Genomic DNA, 14,267 nt, shown 5'->3' with positions numbered 1-14,267 from the left:
ATAGTAGTCGCAGTACTGATATTTGTGTGGTTCTGCTAAATGCCCTCAGCCTCCATTGCTTTCCAATTGTTTCTTGTAAATGACAATCTTTCCCCTTCTCACTTTATTGCCCCTCAAGGGCAGCTGGCAATTCCAAATATTTATTTTTCAGATGATTCCAATAATGGCCAGATAATAAGAAGTGGGCTTTCAGTAGTTGCACATTAATATCTGGTAAGCAGGTTGACCTCTGTCTTAGCAGAATAGTCTATATCTTTCACACAAATAACCTCTTCAGGCAGACTTTTCCATGTCTGAGAGCACCAGTGCACACAAAGTAATGTGATTTGCATGTTTGGAGTTGCCTCTAACATGTAAGAGAAAATGAAGCTCATGTGTGAACCCTGATGGAGCCTTGGAGAGAGAAGTGTTGTATTGTCAAAATTTTCTATTTTTCATGTCCAATATCTTCTTTGGTTTAAGGGCTAATGTAGTGTATCATTGCAGTACAGGCTCTAATATCTAAAAAGAATAACAACTTTGCAGAGCTGAAAAGTATGTGTTAATTATGGATTCAATTACAACTGCTAATACCTAATAGAATTCAGATAAAATGTACTGTTTGGATTATATACTGGATGACAGCAGTTGTTTGTCCTCAGGTAGCAAAGGAATTATCACAGAGCACTTAATCGTCAGTGCTTCCCATCTTTGAAAGTAATTCTAGAATTCATTTAGTTTCGTATACTTTTTTTAAAGCTAGTAATCATATAAATGTTCAGTTCTAAAGAGGCTTGCTACAATTAAGTCTTTATAGGATTGTAGCCTTAGTATGTATTTAACTACAACATTCTTTTAAAAAAAGATTCTCAGCACATAGTTGAGATTCTTAAGTGAAAACAGAAAAGGAGACAGAAAAACAGGTCTAACATTATTGTGTTGGAGTTATCAGTATGCTTTCATATAGCTGTAGGATCATTTCTTTATGGAGCCCAAAAAGCGTTGTGCCTGATGGAGTGACACCAATTGGTTCCTGCTACATTAATCCAAACTTCAGTCTATAGTAGACCTTCTTGTGCAGGTGTCCTAGGGGCTTGCACGTCCGTTTGTCTTGACTTCAACAAGAAGATTTGATAGTAATTGAAAAGGCTGTATTTTAATTCACCCTCTCTGAATTCCTTTTCGTTGTAAGTGCCAATGCTGATGGATGCATAACTCTTCGACCGACAGCTCCAGTTGGCAGTTGTAAGTTCCTGTCTAGCATCTCTGGTGCCAGGATTAGAAGAGCCACTGATTATTTCTTCAGCTGTCAGTCAGCCAGGAAGATCCTTGTGTACAAGATTAAAAGTGGACAGTGGCTTTCTCAGGCAAAAGGGAACAAAAATGTGGTCTCTTCCTGCAGAGGAAGGGATGGAGATGAATGTCTGAGATTCCATGAACACTGGCCTTGAGAGTGACATGACAATAAAGGGATTATTCTCAAGGTCCATCCTCCCTGATGCTTCCATCCGCTTGCCATTTCAAAAAATAAAACAAAACTCACTTTCTTTCCTGGGTGCACATGGGACTTTTGTTGCTGGCTTCTGGCTTGTCTTTCTGTCCTACTCTCTGGGATGGACTGAGATGACTCCAAATGTTGTCATCTCACTGCTCATACTTGATTTGGATAATGAGCTTCCCTGGGGAATAAACTTTCTCCAGCTGTATTTGCCCATGTGCACTGATAGTAGCAAAAGAAGCAGAAAACATATAGAATGAACACATAGATAAGAACATTTATTGTTTGTTTCCTTTTTTCTAGTGCCAACTTTTCATGTTGGTCTTGTAAATAAAACAGAGTGGTTTATTTTGTTTTCACTGGCAATAGCTGGTATTGAAGAAAATTGCAACTTGTGGATGTTTCAAATGATTATATTTGGCTCAAATATCCTTTCAACTAGAAACTAACTAAAGGGCAACTGGTTGAAACCACTGCCCTACTACTGCTGCCTTTTATTCTTCTTATACAGTGGTACCTTGGTTCTCAAACTTAATCTGTTCCGGAAGTCCGTTCCAAAACCAAAGTGTTCCAAAACCAAGGTGCTCTTTCCCATAGAAAGTAATGCAAAATTGATTAATCCGTTCCAGACTTTTAAAAACAACCCCTAAAACAGCAATTTAACATGAATTTTACTATCTAACGAGACCATTGATCCATAAAATGAAAGCAAGAATCATTGTAAAGGTAAAGGTAAAGGTAAAGGTAACGGTACCCCTGACTGTTAGGTCCAGTTGCGGATGACTCTGGGGTTGTGTGCTCATCTCGCTCTATAAGCCAAGGGAGCTGGTATTTGTCCGCAGACAGCTTCCAGGTCATGTGGCCAGCATGACTAAGCCGCTTCTGGGGAACCAGAGCAGCGCACGGAAACGCCGTGTACTGTGCTATAAAATAAATAGGACAGTATTGTAGATGATAAACATTAAAAATATTTTTTTCTTACCTGCACTGATGATAGTCATTATTTGGATGGGGGGCTTTTATCAGTTTCCTCAGTCACACAGTCAATCAGTAGCTGAACTGGGTTCCACACAGTCACAAAAACAAATTAACTGAAAAAGCCACTAAAACAAAAACCCCAAAATAAATAGCAAAAACAAAAGCGCAAAACTTAATCCGTTCCGGAAGTCTGTTTGACTTCTGAAATGTTCGAAAACCAAGGCGCAGCTTCTGATTGGTGCAGGCGCCCTGGAAACAATAGTGGACAACCGCATCGGATGTTCGACTTCTGAAAAACGTTTGAAAACCAGAACACTTACTTCAGGGTTTTTGGAGTTTGGGAACCAAGGCGTTTGAGAACCAAGGCATTTGAGAACCAAGGTACCACTGTAATTCAGTCAGTATTCTATAGGAGATACCAGTTCCACACTTTCCCCCTCTCATATAGGCCCCCTTAAGTAGGTATTAGGATTTTGGTTTTCAGTTCAAATGACAAACTAACCAGCATAACCCAGTAGTATCAGCAAAACAGAAACATGCTGTCTATACAAATGCACGTCTAAAGCCATTGTTACCTGCAGAAGAAAATATAATCTGCAAATAAATTAATTTCTGCACACTTTTAGCATTAAGGAATTGATATTATTGACATGTTCTCCTTTGAGAAGGGAATACTTAGTAACATCTGTATCTGACAAATGTTTATAGGTGGATGGGCTTTAGAGCACCATACTAACGGTCTCAGATTCTATCCCCAATGTCTTTAGGAAATTGCAGAATGCACCAAAAAATATACATTTCCTACACAAGAGACACAAAACTTTTTATTCCTAACTATGCTAAAGCTAACCAATAGCAATAGAAAGAAACCTCTTCCTGAGTTCCTGAAGACACAGCACTTGCCCAACACTAGATATTTTTCTATAGATTTACAAAAATGATCGGACTCAGAAAAAGGCAGATTCTGGTTTCCGGTCAAGAGTTGCAATAATAATGTTTATAACATTGTTCTGTGCCTAGCAGTAATTTTCCAGTTGCTTTGAGAAAACCACTTTATTATGTTATTACAGGCAGTTAGATAATGCAGGTCAGGCTAGCCTCCTGATGCTGCAGCTCCTTGTATTCCTAATAGAAAACTAGACTTTAAGGCTGCAGTCCTCTAACCACACACCTGGGAGCAAGCCCCACTGAATGTATTAAGATTTACCTTCTGGTGATTGTGTAGCATTGCATTGCAAGGTACACTAGGCTTTGTACTTCAACATTTTCCTGCATCTGCTCTTAAAATTTCTTGGCAAGCCATGATACAAACACATCCCCTTATACCTTCCTAAAACTCTGCAAGTCTTTGAACTCAGTCCAAATGTAAATATTCTTACAGCTGCTTCTAGTGTGTAGCATATCTCCCTAGCAGCTGTGCTATTATTTTTTTAATGTTTCCTAGCATATGAAGACCAAAATTTAATCTTGTTTTAATCAAAACTCTTCAGAATGCCATGGCCTTAGAAGCATGCTTAATATGCAGATTGGCACCATTTTACAAAAAAATGTCATGGAATGCTATGGTAGGAAGCAAGAAGGAAAGGACAATAGGGAAGACAACAGGAAGAGGGGATAATGACCCAGTGAAAAGGGAGGCTTGTATCTACTGTTTCTCACATATTTTGCCCAAAGTTCATGTCAGTTTTTAGGTACAGTGGTGCCCCGCAAGACGAACGCCTCGCAAGATGGAAAACCCGCTAGACGAAAGGGTTTTCTGTTTTGGAGGCGCTTCGCAAAACGAATTTCCCTATGGGCTTGCTTCACAAGACGAAAATGTCTTGCGAGTTCCTGCGGTTTTTTCCCCTTTCCCCCCCTTTTTCTAAGCAGCTAAGACACTTATCAGCTGATCCGCTAAGCTGATAAGCTGCTAAAAGCCGCTAAACCGCTAATAGCGCTAATCCGCTAAGCTGTCAATGGGCTTGCTTCGCAAGACGAAAAAACCGCTATACGAAGAGCCTCACGGAACGGATTAATTTCGTCTTGCGAGGCACCACTGTACTTGTATGCAGTGGATAATTGCCCTTTTAACAACTTATACAGGGTAAAGTGTTGAGAGTAGGGGCTCTATCCCTTACATCTACAGCGGTACCTCGGGTTAAGTACTTAATTCGTATCAGAGGTCTGTTCTTAACCTGAAACTGTTCTTAACCTGAAGCACTACTTTAGCTAATGGGGCCTGCTGCGCCGCCGGAGAACAGTTTCTGTTCTCATCCTGAAGCAAAGTTCTTAAGCCGAGGTAATATTTCTGGGTTAGCGGAGTCTGTAACCTGAAGCGTCTGTAACCTGAAGCATATGTAGCCCAAGGTACCACTGTATTTGTCATTTTTTGGACTGCAACATTATCTGCAATACTGATTGTTACTTTAGAACCAGGGATTAATTGTAGAGACCCATTGTAAGGATGTTCAAGAGATACAAGTATTAGAAAAAATGTTGAATGCACCTGCCCTGTAGGAAAATCTGATAGCAGTCAATATTACCCTTTTCATTCTTTACACCACTGGAATCTTTGTTTTCAATGTGGTAAGAGAAGCTGTTGTATATATATTTTACTCTTCTCTTGCTTTTACCTCTGAATGCAGTAGCCACAGGCTATCATGTTCACTGATGATCATGACTGAAAAAATATGAGACATATGAGACATATGAGAGAGATAAAACAAGAGAGCAGGAACAGAAGGGGAGGGTAATTATGATGCAGCTTAATCATCTCTCCACTGGAGAAGATGAATGCCTCTAGAGATGGCAGGGGGGCTCTCCTGTGGCAGAGGCCTGAATGGATAAAAGCTCAGAAATAGGGCATTGTGGGAGCAAGGGGCTAGAGGCTATGAATCTGTGGAATTAGAAGCCATGTTGCTCACCCAATGGAGCTGGCACAGCAAAGATGGACAAAAAAACCCTGTCCTTATTTTTCATCCTTACCAGCAGAAGTCAGATGTGGGTGTGACTCCCCAATTCTTCTCCTCCCTGACCTGGTTACAATTATTCTGTCAAGCACCTTTCCTGCACACAGTTGCTAATATAGAGTCACTAAAGGACAAGAACTGCTTTTTGCTATCTGGATAGATAAATAAAGTTGAAGCAGCCATGGTGAAATTCCTTCCAAAATACTGAAACTAGAGAGGACAATCCAAGGATATTGAACACCCAGCAAATGTGGGGAAGTTATTAAAAACTTTAAATATGCTAAATAAGTTTTTGTTTTTCAGGAGAAACCAAAGACAGTATAAAACAGCTGGATTATGGAAAGTAGGTGATTTAAAAAAAATCAGTATTTTTAGTCCTTCTTTCTTTGATGATTTCCCTCTTTCTCTGACAGCTCACTGTGCTGATAAATGTATCCATGGTCGCTGTATTGCTCCAAACACCTGTCAGTGTGAGCCTGGCTGGGGTGGACCCAACTGTTCCAGTGGTAAGTCTACATCTGCTGCTGTCTGTCTGGGTCTCTGTCTGTTCTGTTCCCCTTCTTTGCAGGGAGATTTTGAAATCTTGTGCCAGGAATCCCCAGTGCCTGTCTGAAAAGTTAGCTCTGATTTACATGAAGGTATAGGATCTCTCTGTGTATGATTGTTTCTCTGTTTTCTCTTTATTAAATTAGGAAGTGCCAAATGTCAGCAGATAAAACCCTACATTAATTTGTTTCCTGGCACACAGGACGTGGCTTTTAGCACTTGAACAGATGATATGGAAAGCTGCTATTTCAACAAAATAGCTTGAACAACCATACCTTTTCAAACATCTAATAATTCAGGAGAATATAGTTTCATATTTAGAAGCCAAAAAAAGGGGGGGGGGAATTAACCACAGTTCAAATATTTTCAAAATCGTTGTGTGTAGTATTTTATTACAACTGATGGACAAATCAGAGATATTACAGAGTTTGGGACGTTAAGAATAAAAACTATTTTGGGGGAAATCCATCAATTATTAAAAATGACACAGTCAAAGACTACATGGTAAAATGGACCCAAAATATTGGAGAAAATATCAAGTTGATGTGTGGGGAAAGCCTTCATTAAATGCATGTGCGGTAAGTTCTCCTTGAATATGGGCATAAAAGAGAAGTGCTTTAAATTCTTGTCCAGATGGCATATCACCCCTGAAAAATACAAAGAATAAATAAAAACTATCTAGACATATGTTGGAAATATAAAAAAGAAGAGTGTCCTTGGGTGAAATGGCAACCAATTTCTCATGTTTCAGATCTAATTTATCAATGATTTTTCTTCCCACTTTTGTTTGTTAAACTCACTGTGTAAAATGCTACAACCTTGTATACTGAAACTACTAAGTAACATAGATAAATATAGCAAGGACACAGATTTAGTTTTATTATAGTGATTCAAGAAAAAAAATGAGTAAACACAGCTATTTCACTTTAACTTGAGTATCGCTAGGTGAATTCACATGTTGTTATTTACATAATTCCTTGTGATTCATACTTGACAGCCTAAAGTCCAAAAACTGGCATTAATTGGTCATCATGCTTATTATCTTATCACTTAACCCGTGAGTGTGATGAGCTTGTTGCCTTATTACTTTAACTCAATGTGCTTGCTCCAAGCAGGACAATAACAGGCCAATTATGGCACTAAATTGTATTTAAGTTTTATGTGAAGTGGGACCGTTGAAATTAATGAACCTACATTTGCCATGTTGATTAATTTTAATGGGTCTCCTCTGAGTACGACTAGTGTTGGATGCAACTCAACCACTCTAGCAACAGTCAGTATATAGAAACTATCCCCAAACAAGTTACAATCAACTAGTGGGTCAATCCTAAAATATGCTCTCAGGAAGGTATTTAGAATGTGGGGAGATCTGTGTTATTCTAGTAACAGGGTAGCAGTTTGTCTGTTCTGGCTCCCTGGAAGTCTAGAAGAAAACGTAAGTGTGGATTCTCATGTGCATTTCTTTCATGCTGTTTTCTTGGAGACATTTTTACTGTTCCTCCAAATATTATTAAAACTGCAGGTGAAACTCAGCAGAATATGCCTATGTATACCTGCAAAATGGGGCTTTCGTTCTTTTTCCTTTGCTTTTCTAATACAGAAGAAAGCACAGCAGTTTAACCAAATTCAATTATCCACTGATTTCATTTTGAGGAACAAAGTCTTGTTGCTATGTTCTCCATAACTATTTTCTTCTTCCTTTCATTTGTGCTGGTGCTAAAGCTCTTTCTTCTGTCCCTGCTTTCTCTCTGTTCTTTTGCCACTTGCTGCTAATGTCATCGGGTTCAACAGTGCAGATACTGTGTTCTTGTCTCTGTGCAACAGAAGTCATGTGAAAGAGCCCTTGTTGCCGAGCCTGTACCTTGAATTGAGAGATCCCCTGGGATGTTAGTGATCCCCTGTAAAAAGTTTTTGCATACGAATTGCAACTAACTTGGAGCTTTAAAAAAAAAAAACCTTCAGAAAAATTATACTTCAAGGACAGATTAGGAAAGAAAAAGGCATTTTGTTCACACGCAGTTGAGGCAGGGTTTGGGGAGAAGCAGCCTGGGCTTTCTGGCGTGCCTCCATGTTCCCCTAGCAGACAAAAGAAGAATGAGATGCTGCTTTTATTGGATTGCCCTGCTGCAAATCAAATTGGCCATAGTCAAAACGAAGCAACGCTTTTAGCTTGCATAATTTGAGCTATGCTGTTTGTTATTATCTGAGCTGTAAGGCATGTGTGATTTCCTCATCTGTGTTGACAAATAGAGCTTTTCATTGTGAAGTGGTAGTAGGATTCTCACCAAATAAACAAATGAGCGATCCTGGGAGAAAGTGTGTGGACATCTACTCTGTCCATCTGTAATTGGTTCAATGCATACATAGCATATTAAAACTTCCTTTAAGATTTTTTTTAAAAAATAACTAGGCGATGTGTTCTGTCAAGCAAGACTGAACATTATTATCCTAATACTTGTTCCAATACATGGCAAATATAATCCTTTTTTCATCAAACTTATTTTCTTATCACAGTGTATAAAAATGTGTTGCTTTGTTTATAAATTCAATTGTATATTGTGCTTGTAAATTGTTGGAGCAGCTGCTTTCACGTATACTCTTTTAAGTCAAACATATTTTTGGGGGGTAAATAAAAGACCTGCTATTTATAGAAGAATAGCTACAACTTTTTTTCCAGACATATTAACAATGTGATTTTAAACATGTCTAATCTGTTGGAACCCTATAACTATCATAGGTATTCCTAATATCTGTTTCCATGATATGTAGCTATAATCCAACTAATCATCAAAACTTTTTAACACGTCGGAAAGCAAATTTGATTTTAAATGATTTTAAACACACACTCTTTTACTTATTTCTTTACATCTAGTTTGTATTTTGTTGTTTATCGGTCTTGTAGATGATCATTTTCTCAATTACTGGATGTGAAGTCACATCAGTTTTGAGTTCAGCAGATTTCTCTTTAAAAGTACCAGGAGTTAGGGCCAAACTATTCATATACTGCGCTCAGTTCATAATAATATCTCCCAACAAGCACCCTCCCACATTCAACTAATTGGCAGTCCCAGCCCTGCAGCTGTATTTTGGTTTTTGAAAACGTACTTAGATCAGGAATTCCAATTACAGATCTCTCACATAATCTGTAGTATGGTCCTTAATCCCCGTTTCGGTTTAGTAAAAATAGTGCACTGCTTCCTTAGGCTGCAGTTCTGGTGCAGCAAAACTGGACAGAGTGGTGGAGCCTCACCAGATCCATAGCTCTCTAGTTATGCTGGCCAGGATGGAAGACGGTGGTAGTAAAAATTGCTGATGTTTGCTGCACCAGCTCTAGGTTTCTCCAAATGGAAGTCCCAGATTAGGTTTAGGCTAATCTCCATGTTTCAGGATTGATGCTGGCTATTGCTTTCACCCACCTGCACTTTTGGTAGATGCAGAGAGAATCCTCTGCCACTTCGCCACAGAGGATTGGGGTTAGGATTGCTCTGTTACTGAAATCTTTATTTACTTTGCAGCTGACATGCAACATGTCTGAAACTCTTATTGTAGACCTTCTGATTTTGCATGCCCTTGCAGCTAAGGAAATGATACAGCTTTCTTCTTCTTTTTGCTCTGGCACTTTCTTTACGAAAACCCGCTTTATAATGCTGAATTGGAACGAATGGTGTTATGTACTGAGTTGAATAGGATCCAAAATGCAGCAGTCTGATTGGCCCTAGAACAATGGGATCCAGAATGCAGCAGTCTGATTGGTCCTAGAACAATAGGATCCAGAATGCAGCAGTCTGATTGGTCCGCAGGAGCCACCCAATCCAACTCCGGGTGGAAGTGAATCCGCAACCTGATGGGCCTACAGGATAATCCCAGAATTAGCCAATCACGTGGGGCCCATTGTGTAAATAATTTATATAAAGCAGACATTTCGGGGGAACTTTCATTCCTCCCTACTCTGAGTTGAATAAAGAGCATGAAATCCACACTCGACTCTGAGTATATTTCAAATGGTGATTCGAGTTTTCCATGGGTTGCTGCTTGCTCCTATTAACTGGCAAAAAGCAGGTTTTGTGGGGCCAAAATAAAGTGCTCGGACACAGTGCTTTAAAGCTTGGACCTTTGCTTAAGAACGCAGCACCAAAGGGAGTCTGGATGAGCCCTAACAGATAGCATGAAGCGTAATTAAAGCTGAGCTCTTACGTAGGTTGCAGCTATGTAGAGGATAAAGGTAAAACAAAACTCCCTACTGCCTTCCACCAACCCCCCCCCCTATGGAAAACACTTCCTTGTGTTGAAGTGGGGTAAGGTAAAAAAGAAATGCTTGTTGTGACTGATAGATAACATGAGGTAGCTTACAATAATGAATGAAGCAACATGCAACAAAATTGCTGCTTTCTCATTGAGGCTCCCTCCAGACGTCATTTTTATTGTGCAATTATGATTTGTGCTCCCAATAGTATCAGGCTGGTAATATATGATTCCACTTTCAATACTGTTTGGACCTGCAAAAGTTTCAGAGTGAACATACTGCTTCATTCCCAATCAGTGAATGTCCTGTAGCTTCCTGCTGAAATTATGTGACATGTCATATCACACACTGCAAAATTTTGTAGTGCAAAATTGCCCCTCCAACAACAATATAGTAAGCAAAATAATCACCAAACAACTAATAATGTTGATTGATGTGTGGACAGCCCACTATAAACACACTCTAGTGCACTATTTTTGCAAGATGCATCTGCCGGGGATGTTCACCTCTTTTCACTGCAACACCAGAGCCTTGTATTTCATTAGTCCTAGCAGAGCCACCTGATGTGTTTTGCTTTCCTAGTCTCTCATTATAAAATGATTTCTAATCTCTTATCTGTTATGCCTGCATCCCTGCTTTACACATTATGTGTTTTTTCTTAGGTCAGCAAACATCTCGCTATACAATGACCTTCCTGCTGCTTCTAAACATTGCCCCTCTTACACCCTTCACAATTTCCCCTAAGCAACTCCAAGCACACAATTTTCTCCTTTGCCTTTGTTTTGAAATGGTAATTGTAGTAGTTTCATACTCACAAAGTATGAGATATCCACTCTGAGTCAAAGATTTAGCAGAGACATCAGAATATGACATGCCATAGCATCCTCCAAAAATTATCATAGATGAAAAGTGATACTTTAGGCTTTTTTGTTTTTTGTTTCTATCTGATCTTTCCTTGGCAAACATGTTACCATAATAGCGAGTGTTTGTATTGCCTGAAGTGTATTTTGATGAAAATGGATGAAGGGATGGAAAAGACACGTTACATTATGTAATGGGATATACACATACAAAATATGCTCTTTTCAGCAAAGGACTTGACATTCATTGGAACTAAATTAAAGGATTATTGAGTGAATACTGTAGACAGATCGATGTCATTTGAACTGGACACAAAACAAGTTGAAGCTGTCCCTTGCAGCTACAGAATCAGCACACCACACTGTCAGAGTCACGTCGGGGAAAATTGTTCACGAAGCTGTAATAGTATTGATTGATCTGTTTGTTTCCAAATAATATGAAGGGAAAGGAGATGGTTAGAACTGCAGTGGAAGCAGTTCTGTGGATCTCAGTCTTAATAAAACTTACTTAGGAAACGCTTTGTTTCTCAAAGCATTCAGATCATGTGAGGGGATTATTATTATATGGTGAAAAATCAATGGCTACTCCCCAGCTCAGACTTTAACATTCTAAAACATAATAATAATAATAATAATAATAATAATGATACAGTGGTACCTTGGGTTAAGTACTTAATTCGTTCTGGAGGTCCGCACTTAACCTGAAACTGTTCTTAACCTGAAGCACCACTTTAGCTAATGGGGCTTCCTGCTGCTGCCGTGCCACCGGAGCAGGATTTCTGTTCTCATCCTGAAGCAAAGTTCTTAACCTGAAGCACTATTTCTGGGTTAGCGGAGTATGTAACCTGAAGCATATGTAACCCGAGGTACCACTGTAATATATTTATACCCTGCACATCTGGCTGGGTTTCCCCAGCCACTCTGGGCAGCTCCCAATAGAATATTAAAAGCACATTATAACATCAAACTTTTAAAACTTCCCTAAACAGGGCTTCCTTAAGATGTCTTCTAAAAGTCAGATAGTTGTTTATTTCCTTGATACCTGATGGGAGGGCATTCCACAGGGTGGACGCCACTACTGAGAAGGCCCTCTGCCTGGTTCCCTGTAACCTCACTTCTTGCAGTGAGGGAACCGCCAGAAGGCCCTCGGAGCTGGACCTCAGTGTCTGGGCTGCACAATGGTGGTGGAGATGCTCCTTAAGGTGTACTGGGCCCTTGGTTATACCGCTTCTGCAGCACCAACCTGGGCCTCCACTGCTCTCCTCACCCCCAAGGGCTCCTGTAGTGGGTCCCCTCCTGTACCCAGGCCTGAATGCTCCTCCCTAGTGGGTGGCAGCAGCATAGCCCAGCATTCACCTGTGATTCATTGTCACTATGCAACACCTTTACGCTTCTCAAAATGAAACGTTCCACACAGTCACAAAAACAAAACAAAAAAGCCGCAAAAACAAAAAGGCAAAATAAATAGCAAAAACAGACAGACCTCAGTGTAACACTCAAAATGGAAGTGTGGCACTCAAATTGGAAGCGTAACACTCAAAATGGAGCATGTTCGGCTTCCAAAAAAAGTTCGCAAACCAGAACACTTACTTCCAGGTTTGCAGTGTTTGGGTTCCAAGTTGTTTGAGTACCAAGGGGTTTGAGAACCAAGGTACCACTGTACTTTGCTCCCCTGATTTAGTGAGAGTGTTTGGCCAAGAAGAGGGGGGGGAAGGAAAGACATTTTTTAAACTTGATATTTCATGTTGACAAAACAGACATGACAGATCTAAAGCAAAAAAAACCAAACCCTCCACATCTTTTTACTTCTGAATTGTGCACGTTTGTTATGGAACTTTACAGACACAATCATCTTGCTTCCCTGCGGTGCCATTTCCCATCAGGAATGTCTGTAAAGTTTGCAAGTTCCATACTCACAGTTATGTTTCTCACAGGACCTGGCAGGCGCAGAAGAGAGGAGAAACAGGATCCCTTGGCACAATCTCTGTGGGATATGCACATGAGATGCAAACACTGCCAGATTCTCAGAGAAGCATTTAGTTTTTAATCAGCCCCTGAAAGTCTGAAGTGAATTGACATCCCAAACCCAGGGAATGCACTCAGCTAACTCAATAGGAGAATAACCAGGGAATCAAACCAAATCTGAACTTGAACTCAAAGCTGAATCTTGTTTTTAACTGAACCAGAACTGAACCAGAGCCATTATTGGAAATGTCTGTTGAGTAAGAAGTGGAGCAGATCCTTAAAAAAAATGGTTCTAGGACAGAAAGAGTTATAATTACAGTTGTAATACTTGTCTAATGAGAATTAATCACATGCCCTTGAACCAAATATTTCAGTGTTTTATTAAAAATTGTATACTGCCCTATACCTGCAGATCTCAGGGCGGTTTGTCCATATCTGTATGCTGCTGTTCTTCTGGACTTGGCAGCAGGAGACTAGATGGGAGTCCGATGCAACAGGGCAAATAAGTATTTTGATGTACGAATGGAAAGATGGCTACATTCATATTCATTATAAAAAGAATGCACTAACTATAGAGCACCTCGGCCATGAGGTAATGTTCAACCCATTTCTCTAACTTAAGGTCATTGCAACCCTTTCTATCTAATCCTTGATGTGAAGCTCAAAATACTGTATAGTTTTATGTAAACTGGTTACAATTTTATGTAGATCTTGTAATACAGTGGTGCCCCGCAAGACGAATGCCTCGCAAGACGAAAAACCCGCAAGACGAAAGGGTTTTCCGTTTTTTGAGGCACTTCGCAAGACGAATTTCCCTATGGGCTTGCTTCGCAAGAAGAAAGCCCATAGGGAAATCTCCGGGGACCTCTTTTAAATGCTGGCGGTGGGGAGCAAAGCCTTCCCCCCCCCTCCGGCCTTCAGAAGAGGTCCAGGAAGGCCGGCGGGGGCCGAAAGGCTTTACTCCCCACCGCCAGCATTTTAAAAGCAGTCCGGGCTTCCCGCTATCCTGGACGGCTTTTGAAGGCAGGCGGGGGGAGCCTGCCTTCCCGGGAGAGCAGAGAAACGCAGCGTGTTTCTCCGCTGTCCCGGACAGCTTTTGAAGGCAGGCAGAGGGGAGCAAAGACTTTCGCCCCCCACCCGCCTTCAGAAGAGGTCCAGGACCTCTTCTGAAGGCTGGCGGGGGGCAAAAGTCCTTGCTCCCCCCCTGCCTGCCTTCCCGGGAGAGCGGAGAAAAGCAGCGTGTTTCTCCG

The 14,267-nt window shown here is 40.4% G+C and overlaps 1 protein-coding gene across 1 annotated transcript in view; it reads left to right on the top strand.

Moving 5' to 3' along the window:
- The window catches only part of MEGF10 (multiple EGF like domains 10), a 114,367-nt gene that overhangs the window by 34,526 nt on the left and 65,574 nt on the right, over positions 1 to 14,267 (top strand). Inside the window, exon 5 of the mRNA XM_083702223.1 lies at positions 5,817 to 5,909. Within this exon, the coding sequence (XP_083558349.1) occupies positions 5,817 to 5,909 (93 nt within the window). The remainder of the gene's footprint in view (positions 1 to 5,816; positions 5,910 to 14,267) is intronic.

This window comes from Podarcis gaigeae (genome assembly GCF_964106915.1).
Source record: "Podarcis gaigeae genome assembly, chromosome: 11".
Classification (NCBI taxonomy): domain Eukaryota; kingdom Metazoa; phylum Chordata; class Lepidosauria; order Squamata; family Lacertidae; genus Podarcis; species Podarcis gaigeae.
This window is presented reverse-complemented; position numbering and strand designations above follow the sequence as displayed.